This window comes from Haemaphysalis longicornis, unplaced genomic scaffold (assembly GCF_048455015.1).
Source record: "Haemaphysalis longicornis isolate Haplotype H1 unplaced genomic scaffold, Haemaphysalis longicornis Haplotype H1 scaffold_4, whole genome shotgun sequence".
In the NCBI taxonomy this organism is placed as follows: Eukaryota; Metazoa; Arthropoda; class Arachnida; order Ixodida; family Ixodidae; genus Haemaphysalis; species Haemaphysalis longicornis.
In genome coordinates, this window is record NW_027526361.1 from 165,562,524 (window position 1) to 165,583,707 (window position 21,184).

At 49.0% G+C, this 21,184-nt stretch overlaps 1 protein-coding gene across 3 annotated transcripts in view; it reads right to left on the reverse strand.

Annotated features, from left to right (window-relative positions):
- The window catches only part of LOC144179492 (neural cell adhesion molecule 2-like), a 408,645-nt gene that overhangs the window by 167,773 nt on the left and 219,688 nt on the right, over window positions 1-21,184 (reverse strand). For all 3 annotated transcript variants that reach the window (XM_077707865.1, XM_077707866.1, XM_077707863.1), the window contains 2 exons: window positions 18,772-18,876; window positions 10,895-10,948 (listed from right to left, as the gene is read on the reverse strand). In XM_077707865.1, coding sequence (XP_077563991.1) covers window positions 10,895-10,948; window positions 18,772-18,832 — 115 coding nt within the window. In that variant the 5' untranslated portion in view covers window positions 18,833-18,876. The remainder of the gene's footprint in view (window positions 1-10,894; window positions 10,949-18,771; window positions 18,877-21,184) is intronic.

Genomic DNA, 21,184 nt, shown 5'->3' on the forward strand with positions numbered 1-21,184 from the left:
ACTTGCTTGTACAAACATAAGATCAAAGAAACGTGGAAATAATGTAAGCCCAGGCAATCAATAAACGAGGCGACAAATGCGTTAGCCAGCCGTCCCTAACACTTTCGCAGCAAGAAGTATCGTATTTAGATGAGAACACGTGGCGCAACGCATAGCATAATGATCAAATGTAGCGCGGCAGAAACACGCGGGACGGAACGAATACACACGGACGAGCGCTCGTTCGTGTGTATTCTTTCCGTCCCGCGTGTTTCTGCTGCGCTACATTTGATCACTATGAATTACAAACTAGCCCAGTCTACAGCTTAGCATAGCATAAATGTGTGACATGCGCCGAGTCTGTGCATACATGTTTCTTCTTTTCGAAATAAATTTCAATTGTGAGAGGCGCCCTGCTTGTGTTTACCTCCGTCGTTTCGTCTGTCCTTTTGCGCCTAGTGAACATGTTCCTTGTCATGCTTGGAACAGCACAAACGGACGCTTCATTCTTTTTATACTTGCTTTTCTGTCGCTCGTGCTGGAGCCATCCAGCGCCACTGTTAGCGCGTCCTTGTTTTAAAGCGAAGCTTCAGTGTTCTCACTGATGACGTCTGTAACGTGAAAACGCCCTGTCATGAGAAAGCTTCGCGTTAAACCAGCGAGACGGAGGGGTGCATGATTTTTTTCACATGCCATTGTATAAACCAACCCAACGGGTTTTCCAAACTTAAAGAATGCGAAAACTGGTGATGTACTTAAATTTTGCCTCAGGTGTGCCTGGCGTTTTGTTTGCATATAATGGGAACATGTAAGACCAGTGCCAGCAGTTTTAGTTGTTTTGAACGGTTTTTTATAGACACTTTGTTTTTACTTTTGGCTGTAAGGCTGCAACAAAGTACAAGCCAAAATTTTGCCTTTGAGTAACCAAAGAAAGAATATCGCCTTTTAAAATGGCGCCGCGTAAGCCCGAGCTCACAATAACGACTGCTGTCTGAATCTGCTCCTTGCGTTTCACCTCTGGTTTTACCAACGAATGTAAATGAACGCTGCCTATCGACCTTCGCTGATCGTGCAAAGCGTATTCCATCTGTGGCTTATGAACGCGTACGGCGCTGACTGCTGCATAATTCTACCCAGAAACCAGCGTGATCCGGGCGCAAATGTAAACCTCCCGAAATCGTTATATATTCTTCAGGCGAAATTCGAATGCATAAGAGAAAAGAAAATTGGAACGCCGCCAGCGAGAAACATGCGGTTTGTGCATTTTTTCTGCCAAGCGTACGAGCTAGCCAAATGTAGTATATGTCAGAAAAAAAATTCAGGCTCGAGTTGTGCAGTTTGGGGACAACACATGCTTCAAAACGGGCCAGGTGTGTGTGTGCGTGATGTGTGTGCGTGTGTGCGTGTGCGTGATGCCTGTACATGCTCAGTGCCACTGTGCGTCCCTCGGTATCAAGATGCGTAGCTTTGGGGATTCTGGATTCCTTGAAAATCCGAGACAAGGTTTCAGGCAATACAGAAGGTCCTGGCCTGAAATTCTAGCCCTGTTTATTCCGCAGACGCCGCAGCTGGTTCCGTCGACAGTTTTGGAGCGAGGGAGAGCGTCTGTTCAGATCTGGCCTCGTCTGCGCACCGGGAAAATATGCGGCATAAAAAAAAAGCCAAAGAAATAATGACAAACGACTGGCCGGGTTGTGCGTATACAAGAAAGAGACGACGAGGCAGCTCGGCTACAACGCACCGAAAAGCAAGTGCCAGAAGCTTGACTTGAGGGACAAAATACCGCGGGGAATACGCACCACCCCGGAGCTTATTCCAATGTCCTGAGAAAACTACCAAACAATGGCGCGCTGCTGCAATCAAACAAATCACCAACAGCTGCAGCCCCTCTCGCGGGGACATCCCGCTAAGTTCTACTATCTCGCGGTGAGCGTTGAACTCGTAGGCAGCGTTAAATGTCAGTGAATGTCCGAACGCCCACGGGATTGTTGGTTTACGACGCCTTGAACTATAGACCACCTCGCGCTTCAAAACGGCTCACACGCCAGACACCTGCAGCCTCTAGAGTTCTTTTTTTTTGTGTTTGCTTTTGGAAGATGCGAAAAATACACGTAATCTCTCGCTTACAAGAAAAAAAAAATCTGGTGAGCAACATGTACTTAATCGCCAACTGCACTCAAAATTTCGACCTCTTGAAAACACTATTTCCGTACAGTCTGCTGAAAAAGAAAGCAAGAAAGCAGCTGGAATACGAGTGTGGACGCCGCAAGCGGTCAGCAAAAATCGGCGATTTTGAAACCGAAATCGAGAGGAGCGCGGCCATTAAAATAACGTTGCAGCCGTCCAGCGAGCAGCCGGACGGTCAGCAGCTCGAGAGCAAGAGCAAGCTCTACGCGCGCGCGGGGCAGCAAATGGGTGAGGCGTTCGCAGCCGAGCTCGACCGATTCTCCAGCTGCGTGGCTGGCCAGAGGAAGCAGACCCCGTCGGCCTGAGCGTCACTGGCGCGTCGTGGCTGTTTACGCGATCCGCCGGCAGGTGCAGCCCCGTCTGCGGGAGAGTTTTGTTAAACGCTTCTTACTGATTAATGAGTCATTTCACGGGGCTACCACTCGCGTCCCAGCTGATTTGGTGGTACTCACAACACATTAAAATAGATTTGGTCGAGGTGAAATTTGAGTGCAGTTGGCCTTTAAGACATGCATGACCGAAAGACTGTGATGCCGGCAGTAGGAGCCCACATCTTCCTTAAGCCCGGTCTCCAGGGGTTTGGACGTTTATTCACTGCGTCGACGGACGTCGCTCTTCCGGGGCTGGTGTTTGCCGACCTTTCATCGTCATCAATGTGGTCTCAAGGACTTTGCTACTTATTTTCGTGTTGTCTCACCCTCACCGCGCCCGTGCGGCCTCGACCGGCACGGTCACCGACAAGGAGCAAATGCAGCGAGAAGCCACAAAAGCGGACGGTGTACGAATTAGACGACTACGAAGAAGCACTGGACGGCACAGACACACTGCTCGCGCTGTAACAGCCGCTTGTGCATACATTGCATGTCTTTGTAAAGAGGTCATCATAAAGCATGGTTCCTCTCACCTTTATCCTGCCGTCAGGCAACAATACCCATTTTTAACAAAATTTATTTTTGCCGCCCATTCAACAATGTCACTACGTAAGGTCAATGCTGCAGGAACATAATACATTCTATTCCTATGTCCGTACATTGTGTTGCAACGAAAAATTGAGTAAGGTTCTTTTTCGTCGGAGTTTACGCTTAGAATGGTCACTGTTTTATGCACCGCTAAATGGCATGCTTCGTGCTTTGACTTTGGTGCTTTGATTTTTCTTCCCATTTGGGCTTTCATTTTTTTAAAAAGAATTCCCAAATGAGCATCGACCTTTTTTTTTTTGCGCGTAGAAACGCGATTCAGGGACGTGTGGGAATTCATCGCTGCGACTTTGTATAGGATATATTTTAAAGGACTGCCGTAGAAGCCTGACACGGGAATCTGAGTACTGGAAAAATATTCAAGACCTGGAACAGTTTTTCATGACAAACACTGCCTCCTTCTCACAAACACAAAAACAACGGCAATTCTTACCAAATCCTAGGTTTAACCAATCACGTGAACTTTTTTGGCCGCCGCTCTGCAAGGGTTAGATCAGGGTTGGCCTGTTTCAGCTTTGCTTATTCGTATTTTCAACGTTCCTTTCTGTGCTTTCTAAGGGTAGTCCTCGTTTTTTTTTTGGAGGACGTGTATAAGATGAATATTTTCGATTTTGTCTGATAATTTTTGTGAAATGTTATTTCTATTTTTCTTATGTTTTGGCCTTTGAAAATTATGTTTGGCAATCACCACCATTTACGCTATTATAACGGATAAAGCTGTTACGTCCGCCATACCTGGATTTTTGTGGAAATTCCGGTCGTTGCATTGTTCGCTGATTCGCAATTTTGTTTTGCTTTTCCGACGTTGTCTTGGTAACTTTTCTGTTTAGTATTTGGTTTGGGGGAGGGGGCAGATGTATAAGCTGCCTATTTTAACAGCGGACCTCTTTGGGCTTGAGCTTAGTCCGGTGGCGTAAGGAAAAACTACAAGAGAAAACCCTCCGGCGCGAGGCGCGTGTCACGATCTTCGCGAAGCAGCGTAGGCGAAGCCGAGGCTCGCCTAGCTTCGACGTAACTGCGCGACTCACCGCGTCAACACACAACGCCTCGTGACTCGACCACGAGCGCTACGTTAGGACTACCGCAAAGCATGGGTCGGCCGGAGGAGTATCAACTCCCGAGGAAGAAGGAGTGTGAAGCCGGAGCTCGGCCGTGATGCCGCAGGCGAATAAAAGCTCGGAACAGCCGACGCGGCGACAGACATCTCGCCTCCCCTACTCTGTGAGTACGTGCTGCTGCCATGAAAAGACCGAAGGAAATCCACATGCCCACACAAGAAGCGCCTTATTACGATGAGAGCACAGGCTCTGCTGTGGACCACTATTGCAAGCTGCGCACATCTGTGTTTATTTCGTAACTTGATTACAGCGAAAAGTTTCTTTCTATTTTTTTTTTTTTGGGGGGGGGGGGTTCTCAAATATATGTTCAACCAGTTATGTCTATCTACATCATAATAACTGGCAAACTTTCACACGAGCCGAAAGATCTAATCAGGAAACGGCAAACCATGAGAATCTCTACCGCAGCTGACAGAATAGAACTAGCCGAGCTCTCGAAGTTAATCAATAAGCGCAAGACAGCTGACATACGGAAGTATAATATGGAGAGGATCGAATACGCTGTAAAGAACGGAGGTAGCCTGAAAGCAGTGAAGAGACGTCTTGGCGTGGGGAAAAATCAGATGTATGCACTTAAGGATAAGCAAGGCAATGTCATCACAAATATTGATAAAATAGTCACAGTGGCCGAGGAGTTCTATAGGGATCTGTACAGTAGCCGGGACATAGAGGATAATGCTGAACGAGACAGTAGTTCAGAGGAGATAGACATCCCACCAGTAACAACCGAAGAAGTAAGGAAGGCTTTAAAAGAAATGAAAGGGGGCAAAGCACCTGGTGAGGATCAGATAACAGCAGACTTCTTGAAGGATGGCGGAGAAATAGTACTTGAAAAACTGGCAAACCTGTATACGCAATGCCTGATGACCACAATGGTACCGGAATCTTGGAAGAACGCGAACATCATCCTAATCCATAAGAAAGGCGACATGAAGGAGTTGAAAAATTACAGGCCGATCAGCTTACTGTCAGTCGTCTACAAGGTATTTACCAAGGTAATCGCTAACCGAATCTCTGCAACCTTAGATTTCAGTCAACCTAAAGAGCAAGCAGGGTTCCGTAAAGGTTATTCAACAATGGACCATATTCAAACGATCAACCAGGTGATAGAGAAGTGCGCTGAGTATACTGAACCTATATATATAGCCTTCATAGATTATGAGAAAGCATTTGACTCGGTCGAAACCCTAGCAGTCATTCAGGCATTACGGAACCAGGGGGTAGATGAGCATTATGTAAGAATACTAGAGGATATCTACAATGGGTCTACAGCTACCATCATCCTCCATAGGGAGAGCAGTAAAATACCTATAAGGAAGGGTGTGAGACAAGGAGACACAATCTCTCCAATGTTATTCACAGCATGCTTACAAGAAGTATTCAGAACGTTGGATTGGGAACAGGTGGGAGTAAGGGTTAATGGAGAATACCTCAGTAACCTCAGATTTGCTGATGACGTTGCCTTGCTAAGTAACTCGGGGCACGAATTGCAAAGCATGCTTTCCGCACTGGGCGAACAGAGTAGAACCGTGGGCCTGAAAATTAATATGCAGAAAACTAAAGTAATGATCAATAACCTCGGGACAGCACAGCAGTTTGAGATAGGTGGCGAGGCAGTGGAAGTGGTAAGCGAATATATCTACTTAGGCCAAGTTGTGACCCCAGATTCCAACCATGAGGCAGAGATAATTAGAAGGATCAGAATGGGGTGGGGTGCATATGGCAGACATTCTCAGATAATGAATAGCAGCCTACCATTGTCGCTGAAGAAGAAAGTGTATGACAGCTGCATCTTACCGGTAGTAACCTACGGGGCAGAAACTTGGAGGCTGACTAAGAGGGTTCAACTTAAATTGAGAACGAGTCAGCGGGCAATGGAGCGGAAAATGATAGGTGTAACATTAAGGGACAAGAAGAGAGCGGAGTGGGTCAGAGAGCAAACTGGTGTTAAAGACATATTAGTAGAAATTAAGAAGAAGAAATGGACGTGGGCAGGGCATGTAATGCGAAGGCAAGATAACCGCTGGTCATTAAGAGTAACAGAGTGGACACCTAGAGAAGGCAAGCGCTGCGGGGGGCGGCAGAAAGTTAGATGGGCAGATGAGATCAAGAAGTTTGCGGGGACAAATTGGTCACAGTTTGCACAGGACCGAGGTAATTGGAGAATAATGGGAGAGGCCTTTGCCATGCAGTGGGCGTAGACAGGCTGGTGATGATGATGATGACATCATAATAACGATTTGCGGTACACTGCCGCCATATCTGCATTTTCGTGGAAATACAGGGCGTTTGCTCATTTTCGCCATTTTTTATTCGTATTACGGACGTACTTTTGCCAACTTTTTTGTTCCGTCTTCACTTTGGGTGGGAGGTGTATAGAACGCATATTCTTTTATATCGTAAGATAAATTCTATGAAGAATTATCTTTTCTATTTTTTGTTTGTTTTTAAACATTCTCGTATGCCAAGAAAAATGAAATCAAGAAGTGAGGCAAGCCCACTTTGCTTTTTGGCGATCATAATAGGCCTCTTGCAACGGTAGCAAAACAAGTTCGAATTCTGATTTGCGCACGCAAGACGCGCGCACACACACACACACACACACACACACACACACACACACACACACACACACACACACACACACACACACACACACACACACACACACACACACACACACACACACACACACACACACACACACACAACACGCACGCATACACGCCCGCACGCACACACACACACACACACACACACACACACACACACACACACACACACACACACACACAACACGCACGCATACACGCCCGCACGCACGCACGCACACACGCAGGCACGCAGACACGCAGACACGCAGGCACGCAGACACACACGCACTCACGCACTCACGCACACACACACGCACACACACACACACACGCATGCACGCAGACACACACGCGCGCACTCACACACGCGCACGAACGCAGACACACGCACGCACGCACACGCACGCAAACACACTCACGCCCGCACACACATACACACACACGTACGCACACAGGCACCCACGCGCACACGCACGCACCCACGTACGCACCCACACACACGCAGGCACGCACAAACAGACACGCCAGCACGCAGACACACACACACACGCACGCACACACAGCACACACGCACGCACACACACGCAGGCACGTACACACACACGCAGGCACGCAGACACACACAGGCACGCACGCATGCACGCACACAGACGCACGCACGCACACACACCTACACAGACACACACACACACACACACACACACACACACACACACACACACACACACACACACACACGCACGCATGCACACACACACGCAGGCACGCAGACACACGCACGCACACATACACACGCAGGCACGCAGACACACACACACACGCTCGCACGCAAACACACGCACAAACGCACATACATACACGCACGCACACATACGCACGCACACACACGCACGAACGCACATATATAGACGCACACACACATACGCACGCTCACACACGCACGAACGCACATACATACACGCACACACACGCACGCACGCAAACACACACACACATGCACGCACACACGCACGCACACACACACACACGCAGGCACGCCCACACACACAGACGCACGCACGCACACACGCCCACACACAGACGCACGTACAGACGCACACACACACGCAGGCACGCAGACACACACACACACACACGCACGCACGCACCTTTATAAATGACCAAAGGTTTAAGAGATCCTATTCAGGCTAGACTCGTAAAAGAACGACTGGGCCACAAATCTTGACAACGGTGTATAATTTTCGATTGCTGCAAGAAAAATTGGGCTGCGTTTAAAAAATTTTCGTGTTTGAAATGTCCGAACGGGTACATATATTCTGTATATTTCATAGTCACATGAAAACAGGAAAATCGCGAGGGCTTGTCGTGAGACATGCGATTTAATTGCGCAGCAGACCAGCCACCGCTGAAGATTTCAGAAGGCGGAAAGTATTCTAAGAAATCTCTACAAAAGCCTAAAAAGAAAATAATGACGCTCAAATGTGGGAAAAGCATTCACGGTGCTAGCCTAGTCATCTCTGGTACAAAAAAAAAAAAAACAGGTACGGCCCACAGGGAAGTTAACATCACGGCGACCTTAAGAAAAAGGGAAAACGTATTAATTCTCTCCCACAGTTTCGTACACCACATAAACCGATGCCAATTTTATGGCCCAGGTCACTAGAGTGCGCAAATGTCCCCATTCAGTGCACAAACGAAACTGATTGATTTGGTGGCCTCACGCGCCGAAGCTCCACCTCGGATATGAGGCACGCTGTAGCGGAGGGCCCCGGATTAATTTCGACTACCTGGGAATCTTTAACGTACGGCGAAATATCGGCACACGACCGTTTTCATTTTCGCCAATCATCAGCAAAGCGGCCGCCGCGGCCGGGAATCTCACCTGACGGACGAAACTTCAGAGGTAATTGTCGTTTAGTCTGAACGCCACGCCACATGCAAAACAAAAAGATCACCGCAGCCAGAAACTTGCCCTTTGTAAAAATTCATGGCGCTGAGGCCATCGGTGCAGATGGCTGGCAACGGTAAACTGTTGTTTCATTGCTTCCTCTGTATTTTTCCACCCACCACCGAAAAAGTTTCTTTTGTACATGCATTTCACGGCCTTGCTAAACTGTCACGAGCCCTAGACGCCGTATAACCTACATGTTAGACCAGCGAGGCAGTGGCGAGCATTGCGCCAATTACTGCTGGGGCACAATGCTGAGAAATGTTTAATGAATACACGTACCCAATAAAGGAATAATAAAGGACGCCGTTACCACGAGTTCTCACCCTCTTCCAGCACGAAGAGAAATGGCCGATCACACCAACGCCGCCTAACGCGGCGCTCTTCGCACATACCCAGCATGGTCCGCGGCGGCAAAGTTAAAGACCTACTACTGCGGAGCGAATAAGATCAGTACATTACAACACAGACATCCGTGATGGTGGTACTACGTACCGACAGGGGGTATATTTGTGCACACAATTGAGTGCTCTTACCTGAATCACGGCCAGGCTAGAGCGGCGGCGCGCGCTGTGTTTCAACGCTCGCACCCCGCCGCTCTAGCCAGGACGTGCCTGAATAAAGCATTTCGGATGTTGCGCAGTTCCGGTTTGCCTGGCGCGAATTTTTAACACGAAAGTGTTCAATGCCGGGGTCATGGAGGAAAGAAAATGGCCGGGGTACACAAACCTCTCGACCCCATATCCATCACGGGAATGACATCAACAGAAAAAGTTCCCCTGACGCGGCGGCGCTAGGAATCGAGCCCACGACCACTCTGGCCACAACGAGAGGTGTGAAACGCTCTGCGTACTGCGCTATGAAACCAGACCAGCATGGCTGTACGAACGCGCCTCATGTCCGTCCCTCTAATTTCTCCATTGAGATGGTGCTTCTATCTAGGAGAGGCGACGCGAAGTAATCCGTCATGACGCTAAAGAGCGTCGATAGTTGGCGCTTCGATAGGGCAGCATATAGCAGAGTAAGCTTGTGTGCTTTTGCGTCCGCCGAACTCTGCGAACCGAGCTACGAACTTTGCCTCTCGTGTTCCAAAAGCTGAGCTCGTCGCAACGCAAGCGTTTGGCGTACACACCACCCGCCGGCAGGCCGTCGCTCGCAAAGCACACCCACAAGACTACTGCCGACCCGGAAATCACGCTCCTTTCGCTTTAGCGGACCTTGGCTTCACCAAACGATGCGCTGACTACCAGTTCGATTTCTGTAGCCCGGCATGCGAGCGCCAGGGGTTTCTATCGGATTCAATGCTTCGGCGCGTGCAATCCAGTGTCTAATGTTGATGCGTGGTACGGTGCCATACCGACGAAATATATATAGCAATGTACAAGTTCATATCGATGCGCAATAAACATTTAATTGCTCCTGTGAAGGCGCATTTCACTTTCGCGTTTTGCGATTCCTATGCAAGAAGGATCAACCACATTTTTTTGTTATGCGCTGCTTCTAATCGCTCTTGAGGTGGGACGTCGCCTTATAGTGGATTACTTTGATGATGATGAAAATGATGAGCATTATTATGACGCAGACAATCATGACACGGAATGATGTTGCTTGACCTTGGAAAAAGGTATTTGGCGCATGGAAAAAATTTCATTCCTCTCGTGTGCTAGTGAATGTGGCCGTAGAGTGGTTTACATGAAGCTTAATAATATTCGTGATCGGGTTGTTATTAGTGCAGTCCCTAAGTTTTATATTCTGCGCTCTTCTGTACTAAGAAGTTCTTTTCATATAAAAAATCTTAACTGACCTGAGGTAGAGATGGCCAGGTTCAGCTCCACGTCATAAAATTTTGTTTCATAGCAATTACAGCCTTGATTGTGGCGAACCAAACAAAAGCGCAAGTCTGCCTTCACGTTATCAATGGAGCGGTGGGTTCGCTTTCCACTCTATCAGCCACAATTCTTGGTAGAATCATCACACACTTCTGAAGAAAGGCTTGCTACGGTGCGTGCGCATGCTTAAAACAGGCAGGCATTTTTGTGGAGCTGGTTTTATGTAAAATTTACCGAACGAAGTAAAATATTATACACTTACTCTGAGTGTCTTCGTTCACGGTTGTCATTGTTCGTAGCTTGATGCCCGGAACACCTGCGAATCGTAAAACAGACACATTTTTATGTCGAGACACATTTTTATAGTGAAGGTATTTGTGGCCTCTACCAACCAACGGTTTCGTCGTGGCGTGCGCCACAAGAAACTCCCAATCAGCAAAAGAAATTACTGGCAGAACCAGGAATCGAACCCCGACCCGAATAGAGAAACGGAGCAAGAGCCCGTCGTCTTACCGACTAAGGTACGCCAACTTTTTTTTTTCTCTTTTTCCTCGCTTTGACAAAAAACATGCACTAACAAACACTACAAAGACAAAACTGCCAACCGACAGCTTGCTAGCCGAAACACGGTTAACATTCCTTCAGGTTTGTGAACGTTTCCACTACAGACAGCCAATCAGGAGGGTCGGGCTGAGCTCTCCAAACTTCAATTATCATCCTCATAGACTCGGCGAAGTACTCTTTAGCACGCTTCGCGTCTACTTTACGGTGGCGTTTGGGGATACGTTATTTCCATATTCCGTGCAGAATCAGAACCATTGCGAGGTCATTGTCATTCTCCATTTCTAAAAACCCGATTTCTTGAGCGTCCAGTGGGAAGTACTTTTTTAGCGTTCGCTGAAGCACGTACCAAAAAAAGACGCCGTTCCAACACTCTAAAAACACATGTCCGACCGTCTCGGGCTTTTTAGACGGGTAGCAGTCGACCCCCATAAAACATACAACCCTTTCTCTTTTTGCCACGTTTTTACAGGCAAGAATCCAGCGTGAAGTCTGCAGAAGAAAGTCTTCACCCTTGGTGGCACCACCATTCTTTTCACGCGCTTTAGGACATCCCGCCCTGGCCCTTCTCGATACATAACCCTATTCAGTGGAATAGGTAGGGTCCCTCCCATCTCGAAGGAGAAACTTGTCTCCAAAACAAATGTGATAAGGGAGGCCCCCCAGACGCAGGCGCCAAAACAGGTTTGTGCAGCTCGTTCGCTCCAATGCTGACTCACAGATCAACACTTCAAAAACGCGGTGAATGGCCTGTGGATTCGCTCGCGAACAGTGCAGTACTTAGTTCACATACCATATTTTCGGATAAAAAACAAGTTACACACAGATGCCCTCGTAAACATTGACAGCCCGCTCCCTTTCCATTTTTCAGCTTTTTCGCGCAATTCGACAGCCTGCATGGGCCAGTACGGATCGCTGTCAACATAATTTTCCAAAGGCACTACCAAGTATTTCGCCGGCGTCGTCTGCCAGCTGATACTTTCAAACACACTCGGCGCACAGTGCCAGTGGCCATGACAAAAACCTAAACATTTTTGCTAGTTAACTCCGCTGGCACTGTACTTACATAACACTCTTAAAAGTGTTTACGACAACGCTTCTGCTGCTCCTAACTATGCTACGCCCACACGAGAAGTCTGGGAGGCAGACGGTGTACTCAACGAGCACAGCTGCCGGTCTACCATCTGCGCTGATTCAAAGTCCTCGTGTGAATTGCAAACCCCATAATGTATGATAACGGCGTCTGCGAAAAATGCGAATAATGCAAGTCGGCTGCGATGATGTGAGTTCCGTTAATGCAAGCGATGGAATCCTAATTTCACGGTCTACATCTCACCGAATACACTCAATTCTGACATGGAGTGCTTCATGCGAACGCACTTCTCACTGGCGATGGATCCCACCACACCTGTGATCATTGTCGGTGACTTTAATGTGGATGCCTCAAAAACGCAAAACAAGTGGTTAATACAATTGGCAATGGAAGGGTTTGCCGTCATGTCCTTCACCAGCACAAATCAACCAACCAACATTCATGCATCATATGCACTGACTTAGCATTACACAAGAATGTTTCTACAGTGAGACCATCAGTGAGTATCACACTGATCCTAAAGCAGTCGTGAATGTTGTTGTGAAGTAACAAAGGGTGCGGTGAAATACATTTCACTTGTCTCTGGTTTCACTCTTTGTAGAGCCACGTGTGGGAATTCAAGTAACGTCGCATGGGTAACCATTGTGGGTGTCGGTTACAGCTTCGCAGTTCAACCACCTTCACAGCGTGGATTGGCACCAAATTTTTTGGGAGCTGGTGGATTTCATGCATTTAGGTTAATGGCCACTTTCAGCGCTATGACCTTGAATTGAAATGCCTCCAACCGTTCTCTTCGTTGTTTCTGCATTTATTGTGGCCGTCCCCTGTCCCCTCGCGGCTATTTTAACCTTGCAGATGACAAAGCAGCACTCGGTTTTTTGGAGTTCAGGTCGCACAGCGGTGTCGTGTGTGACTGTCAAACGTGTGACAAAAATCAAGAAAGATATGCGTCTGATGGGATGTATCTAAAATGTAAAATGGATTTCGCTCTCACTTGAAGTGGGCAGGCTGCCGCCACGGCAATTAGTTTATCGAGTCTAGTCTGTGTGCGTAGTGCTTTGTGACTGCGACTTTGATATGTTTTTCGTTCGCCTAGCATGGCTGCACTGAATTTCATTAGGTACGAAAGTGTGGTGTAGTTTTGCTCAACAAAACTTCATTAGTGATTGCACCATGGTGTAAGTGCGCGGCACTAAGCTTCATTAACTACTGTATCGTGGTGTAGGTTCCGACAGCGTGAGATCTGCAGAGGCGGACGGTGGTCTTTCAAAGAAACATCTGGGGACAGCAAAGCCTTCCACTAGAGCTCTGACCCTTGAAGGAAATCCTAAAATAAAGGAAAGCCGCAATTAACAGCCTGGGCAGCAGACAAATTCTACCCGTTGCCAGGCAGCAACCCTTGGAACAGCCACATTTTCGTTAATCAGCTGGAAAAACACCGAAGAACAGACAAAGCATGCCAAAATCTTGAAAAGGTTGTATGGCGACAAGACACGCTCAATTCTACTGAAGACAAATCGCGCAAATTATGCTTGATAGCAACTATACACATGCGCCCAAGAAGGCCGCATGATTTTACGGCTCCATTTTAACTACAAGGAGTGCGAAAGCATGAGACAAGGTATTGCTGCGACCAGAGCTCAGCCTTATAATAAAATCGTCAAATTGTTTGTGGGGCCATGAAAGACGTTTTTCACGTGCCGATCCTAACAACCCAATAGCTCCCTTTGTATTTGCAGCAGTGTTTTCGGGACCGTTCGAAGATCCGCAGCATGCCTTTCACGAGTTCGTCGCTGAAGCCACCTGCATCAGATCAAGTCAGGGAACCTACACAACCCGTAATTTAAAACACCAAAAGTTATGACGCGCGATGTACAAGCCGACAATGTGCCCTTTCGAAGCAGAAGGACTGACTAGAAGAACGGTGCCTGGCGCACTTTAGTTTGCACAGCGAACTGGCCGCCAGGCGGCCAAACGAGAGGACGCATCTCACGACGGCTCGAGCTCCCATTTTTGATACCCCTCCGACCAAACCGTTGTCCCACCTGCACGCCACAGTGGTCAACAAGCTCACCATGAGCCTTTATCCGATAGATGTGGGGTGTCATTTTCGCCTGAAAGTGCATCCTTCCTCTACTACGCCCCCACCGAAGTAAGTCCGCCGTAGGGTTGGGGGCACCTCTGGGGGTATCTCCTTTAGGAGTACCTTTTGGGGCTTGAGCTCCTCGCCTTGCAGCGCCCGTCGCCCAGCTACAGCGTAAAGCCTGCAAGTCACTGCAGCTCCTCGCTCGTGGCTCGCCACGATGGCTGATGCAACTGCACCGGAGCTTCCTATTGCTGCCGACTCCACATCGTCACCCGCCACATACGCGGAGTATGAGGTTTAGGGTGAAGATGTCGACTCCGCCGTGCTGGCCGAGCAAAGCTGGTTCAATACCGGAAAAATACGCCAATTGCCCAACGCACCGACAGTCCCATTACCTCCTCTACGGCCAAAGGCGACACACGAGGGAAAAAACAATACTGCACCATCCGAGGATACCCTGCCTAATGGTGACGTCAAAGCGGTACTACGCCCCAAAGAGGCCTGAACTATGCCTCCTGCATACTGAGATGGTAACTGAAGCTATTCAAATGCAAGCACAAATCACCCATCCGGACAGCAACCAGGTACCGTTCCATACATTGCCCAATTTTATTGTTCCCAGCACGCCGCACGACACTCCTGCACACGAATACATCGATCGCGAAACTTTTGTGGGGAAAGGAAGAGCTTACCTACCTTGCCAACCACATACCTCTACCCAAGGATACCGCCACTGGCGCTCCTTCACTAAGACAACTGCTGATGACGCTCAACTAATTCTTACCTAATTTGACCTTGACATCCTGGATGCAACATTACGGGAGGGCATAAAGCTCTTCCAAGTCTTTTTTCCGGCACCGCCTCGCCCTCTTGGACCAGCTACCATGGTGCCACATTCCGCTGCTCGGAATTTAAATGGACGTGTGAGGCGTGTTTCCAATGCCGGATACCCGCACATCAAAGAGACGACTAACCAGCACCACCTCCCCCACCCCGCGCTGCATCCGCTGCGAAGCATTGGGAGTGCAACAAGAAGACACACGTGTACCCAAATACATCCTTTGTGCCAGCCTTACCGGCGAGCGGGCTAAACAACCGCACGAACCGCAGGAAGACAACTGACACCACTTATCCCAGTGCACCCGGCACGCAATCACCTACAATCAAATTGCTCAAGGCTACCGCAACACGGAACCGTTGCCCCGACCAACAGCCAGTTGATCCCCCAGAGCCCTCCCAATTCATAATTTTCCACACCGCCCACAGCACCAAACTTGTGCCCAACCCCCAGCGTGCGTTTGTTGTGGACATACAATCCTTTAGAGCGCAGCTCATGCAATGCTGCCACGAAAACGAGCACCGGCGGAGAGAAAATAGCGCTCTCGAAAGCATTAACCCGCTACCTTTGCCCAACACCCCCGCCCGATCCTACGCCTCCCTGACACCTTCCCTGAAACGCAAGGACACTTCTGATCCGGACCTTCCTTCAACCCCGGCACAATACCCACTTCTCTGGAAACGAAGTAGGACAGCTTAGCGCTCTAGACATCTATCTAAACGTAGAGAACATAATTGAGAGACTTTTTGACAGCCTTGCTCAATGAAATGCCCAGGTTCAAGCACAGCCTGAGGCCTACGCTCAAATCTCTGCCCGATACTGCTGCCACCACCACCGCACTCAATGACACCAATGCCGTCCTTTAACCACGTAGAGGTTCCAAACACACGAACACTACTTCAAGCACTGCTGACCATAAGAGACCCACAACGCATCGATATTGCCCCACCAGAAACCGGCTTCTTGGTCCAACTCCCTCGCTACAAATCAGTCCATAACCCACCCTACCCGCACCTCGCCACACTCTTCCACCTCTTCCGCATCTCTTCCACTCTTCCACTCTTTCGCATCTCTTCCACTCTTCCACACTCTTCCACACTCTTCCGCATCTACAATTACAGAGGTTGCACACATGTTCTCTAGGCTTCTCCCACGGTGTTGAGACACTAACTATATATCCGTAGCGTCTGCAGTACACCAAAAGGGACACAGCAATGATTCCAGGAGAACTTTCAAGAAGCTCTTCTCATAGCAAAAGACCGTGTACTGATTGTCCGACTCCCGCCGCGGCCTGGAATCGAACCTGTGCCCTTTCGCTCAGCCGCACAACGTCTTAGCCAGTGAGCCACAGTGAAGGGTGGCATTAAAAAGGACGAGTACGCACAATGCGTTGTTGGCTCTTCCGCTTCACCCACACGGGCCTACAGGAATATTATACTGCACAAAAGGGAAACAAAACGCAGGTGGCGGCATGTGGCAGGTTTCCGACGTAGCAAAGGCGTGCACTTACTAGCACGCTGGATTGAATTTTACTGAGAATAAAACCTGTACATCATTACACAATACTTTAGCAAAACAGAAGTAGCATTAAGCATTTTCCGATGTAAAATAAATTCCTCGGTGTACTAAAGTAAGCTTATGTTCTTTTTGGCGATAAGCGCTATACTCATCAGCGACTTGTTTACCCCTACATCGTATTTGCGCGTTGTCCTTCGCTATCGTTTTGTCACCTTATGGCGCGAATTACTTCGACATGCCTGCTTCCTGATACACCATGCTTGCGTCTCGTTCTTCGCTTTCCGTTTAGCGCGCTTTGTTTCGTTTCTTGGTATCAAGCGGAATGGCACACGCTACAGCGGCGACCTTCCGTTCTCCTGCGTGTACAGGGCCGCCACTTCCTGTGCGCTCCCAGCGCCGTCGGCTGGTTGGGTTGGGTCACCGATCCCTTTAGTTCTCTTGACCAGTTGCCAAAAGGCCTCCGCTGTTGGGCCTCACTAGCTCAGGCAGATGTAAACTCGGGCTTTGACGCAACAATGCTACATTTTTAACAGCGAAGCTGTTTAGCAATTCCTTGATTCCGGCATTTCACACAACTCAGTATAACAGTATAAAGAGAATAAATCATCGCCACCTGCAGGATTTGAACCTGGGTCTGGTAGATCAACGGAGCTAGACTTTGCCATTTTACCCACTCGGCTACGACAGTGTTTTTCTTGTTTTCCACATGGTATTTATTGCTCTACATGTCAACATATATTTACAACTACATATATTTACAACTACGTACACATACAGTGAGTTGATTACAAAATTAAAAGCAAAACTAAACACAATGTACAATTATGTACGCTTGGTTTAAAACGGGGCCAACAGTTCAATGGAGGGGAAAGCAGTCAGGGCGGGAATGGTTTTGGTCCTAGACGTCTTTAAGATTAACTCGGCTGCGACCGTGAGTTAGTAACCTAGAGTCAGACGGCTTACTCCCTCGGCTGTGACTGTGGGGAGAAGAATCACGCCATCTGCTCGACACGGAACACGTGATAAGGTACACGTTCCACCTGCGGGCGCTTAGTTTAAGTGTGCGCGTTCCGTTCGTTCGTTCTGCTTCTTCGATTTGCTTCTTCTTCGCCGTAATAGCAACAATAGAGAGTTTTAGCATAGCGTGCTCCGTCCGCTAACGCTACGGCGGCGGGTAGCGGGGCGCTACTGGGGAGAGCAAATTCGTCACGGTGGGGTGGATTAGTTCCGCGCGGCCTGCCTTCGCCATGCCCGCTCTTTCCCTCCGCTGAGGGGTAACCTCCTCGCACTCCCCGCGCGCGCATGCGCAGTCCGGTCCCGCTACCCGCTAACATTAGCGTAGCGTACGGGAGCCGCTATGCTAAAACTAATGGTCGTTGCGGTAGCGAAGAAGAAGCAAATCGGCTGCAATCGTGGAATTAAACCGTCGTAATGGTCGTGAAGGTTGCGTACAGCTTCGTTACCTTCAACTCTTGCGCGTTAATGTGAGCTTTCTTCGTTTTTTCAAACAGCAGTGATTTTAAAGCGTTCTCTCAGCTCACTTCTACGCAGCTTTTGTAAATGAGGGTGATTGGCTGCCTCCTAGGCAGGTTTATGAGCTGGGCGCGGCATATGAACACGTTCGGTTGACGTTTCGCATGGCACCGCAAGTGTGACCTGTACCTGTGTTGAAGCGAACTAATCCGCTACAGCTTCCCCAGGGTGAGACATCAGAGCGGCTGGTGTGCACCTGTTCCTTTCGCATGCCACGATGTTCAAGTGTCCAGCGGCCCGCTCTATTCGATACGTTTTACGTGGCTAATTCATGCTTTCATTACGAGGAAAATATGACCGCTCAGCGCACCCGAATCCTGGCCAATGCCACAACTTTATATGTGCCACATATACAGGAACAACAACCAACAGCAGCATAGGAACGGTACGGTTTCAGCACGGGAACATATAACGGTCCCGGCCAAGGGGCAGGCAACAATACAAAAAAGTCGCTGAACAGCGTCTGCTTTAATATTCTAGTATCCCAGAAAATTCAAATAGCAAACTAACCTGAGCAGACAAAATGGGATGACGACAGCAGAACAGTAATTGTCCATGACAAAAAGCCCATCGCAACGCACTGGACCAAGGGCTCCGACACGCGACTTTAGACACCTGAAAGTAAACGAAATACTGTTAGACACTGTCAACGTCGTTCGACAAACAAAGAATTGCGAGACTGGGTCTTCACATTCAGTTATTGGCCTTATCGTAAGAAACTCAAAATTGCCAATGTTTTGGTCCCCGATAATGTGGCTGTTTCTCAAAAAGACAGCGCACGAGAGTCTTGAGGAGGCCCTTGCATTGAAATTGCACACATATTTACCTTCTAAAGAAACTGAAATTTACTGATGTTTTGGTTCATGAGGAAGACGGTGTTGCATGAAAAACTGGGGTAATCGAATGATGCGTTTGTGAGCGCCATGAGTTCCCCATAAATATTCAGAGCTTTATCCAATTTTCCATAGCGCTGATACAGCACTGCAAATATCACTTAAGATGCAAGGTATCATATTAGGTCTCACACTCACCAGTGAAGGCGTATCTTAGAGATAAAAAGAGAGCGCGAGAGAAACTTTATCACATGCCGCCCACGCCCGGTCAGCCGAAGGTGTGGTCTTGGAGGGCGGTGAAGCGGCCTAAAGAACAAGCGCTCAGTTCGGTTCTTGGAGGCTCGTGAAGGAGCCTTAACACGTGACGTGCGGTATTGAGGGTCGCGCTCGTGATTCGAGTGGAGGGTGAAGCGAGGCCCCTAGCGGCGATCTGTTGGAAGAGCGGCCAGCGTTCCCGGGTGTATTGCATGTGGTGTGGTAAGAGGCGTGGGTGTTGTAAGTGGGGGGTGATCGTCCAACAAGCGGACAGCTACAGCATGTGGGTTTCCCCTCAGCATACGCGCCAGACGCCTGACGACTGGGAATGAAGGGTGGGGTCAGGATGTGGTGGGTAATGAGGTCGCAAATACGGGATAGGGTCTGTGCCTGGTGAAGGTTTGTACACACCTTTGCAGTGTTTGAGTCAGGGGTGGGTAGACGAGGCGTTGGCGCGAAAGGTGGAGAACCTTGAGTTGTTGAGCCCGAGCCTTGCGAAAGACGGCGCGTAATTCTTTAGGCCCAGGCCAGGTTTGGCACTAATGGCCGTTTGGAGTCGTATTTGTACAACCGAGGAAATGACCTCTTTCATTCTCTACAGTGCCCGTTACCTGGGGCCCAGGACCCACTCCAGGAAGAGTTGCAGTTGTTTGTGGGCTGCCATGTAGGATGTGAGGTCGTGATGAATGTGTGCGGCTAGATAGTTCGTACGAATGTCTCGGTGGGCTCTTTGACTGCCTGTACGGGTGACAATGCAGTCGTATATTATTGCTGCAACATGACTGATTCGGCAATGACTTCGATTTCAGCAGCCTTCCGTGAGTGCGGGGGCTGTGTAATATGTCCTGCAAAGGTGTGGAAAGAGGGAGGATTCTTGTTCAGCGACTAACAGAGACTGGGGTGGAGTACATTTTGACTTGGGATGGGCTTGACTGTGATGCGGGGTATTGAGGATTCTTTCCGAAAGAGAGGGTGTTGGGAATTCTAAATCGGATTTTAGCCACATGTTGCGGGGCTGGGTCGATGTCGTAAGCCTGTATTGTTGTGCAGAAATGTGGGCGGCTACTTTCTCCTGAAAGATTTCGGGAAGGCCGGCGTCGGCTTTGAGGTACTCCTGCCCATAAGTGAGTGCTCCAAGTTCCGTGCGCGGCCCCTGGCGATTCCAAGAGCGATTTGGCGATTATGACATTGAGTTTTTGTTAGTTTAGGGTGAGGAAGGGCATACAAGACTCTAAAATGGACGGTTTTTTCCCCTATCTTCAGAAATTCCAGCTCTTTGAGGTCTGTACTGTGGCTGGTGATTTGGCTTAGCATGTTATTTGTGAAGACAATCTGGTAGATTGTCTTCACAATGCGAGGAGCCCGAATGGTGCTCCTCGCATCGTGTTGCCGTGGAAAGCCTGAGACGTGGATGTGTCGACGACGTATGATTGGCGGGAGACATGAGGGTAGGGGTAAAGAGACAGGGATGTACCGTCGTTTGGTTTCCTCTAACGACAACGACGCAATTCCGAATTTTCAGAGGAGAGAGAGAGCTGCTTTATGCGAGTTAGTGAGGCCAGCCCTGCTTGCCTTACCAGAGTAGGGCTGGAATGCAAGCAGCGGTCGGTAGCATTCAAGAGCCCCTCCCACTCCCCCATTGGGCATGGGTCTGGATATTGTCGATACCGATCTGGAGGGCACGTTTATTAGTTCCCAGACGAACGCGAAAACTCTGAATGGCAATTTCGTCGCCGTAAATGGCTCGTCGAGGGGAGGAAGAAACGCGGAATTTCAGGGCAGGCTTTTATGGCGCGAGTGAAGAGTGTGGGGGGCAAGGGGAATCCTGGGGCGCA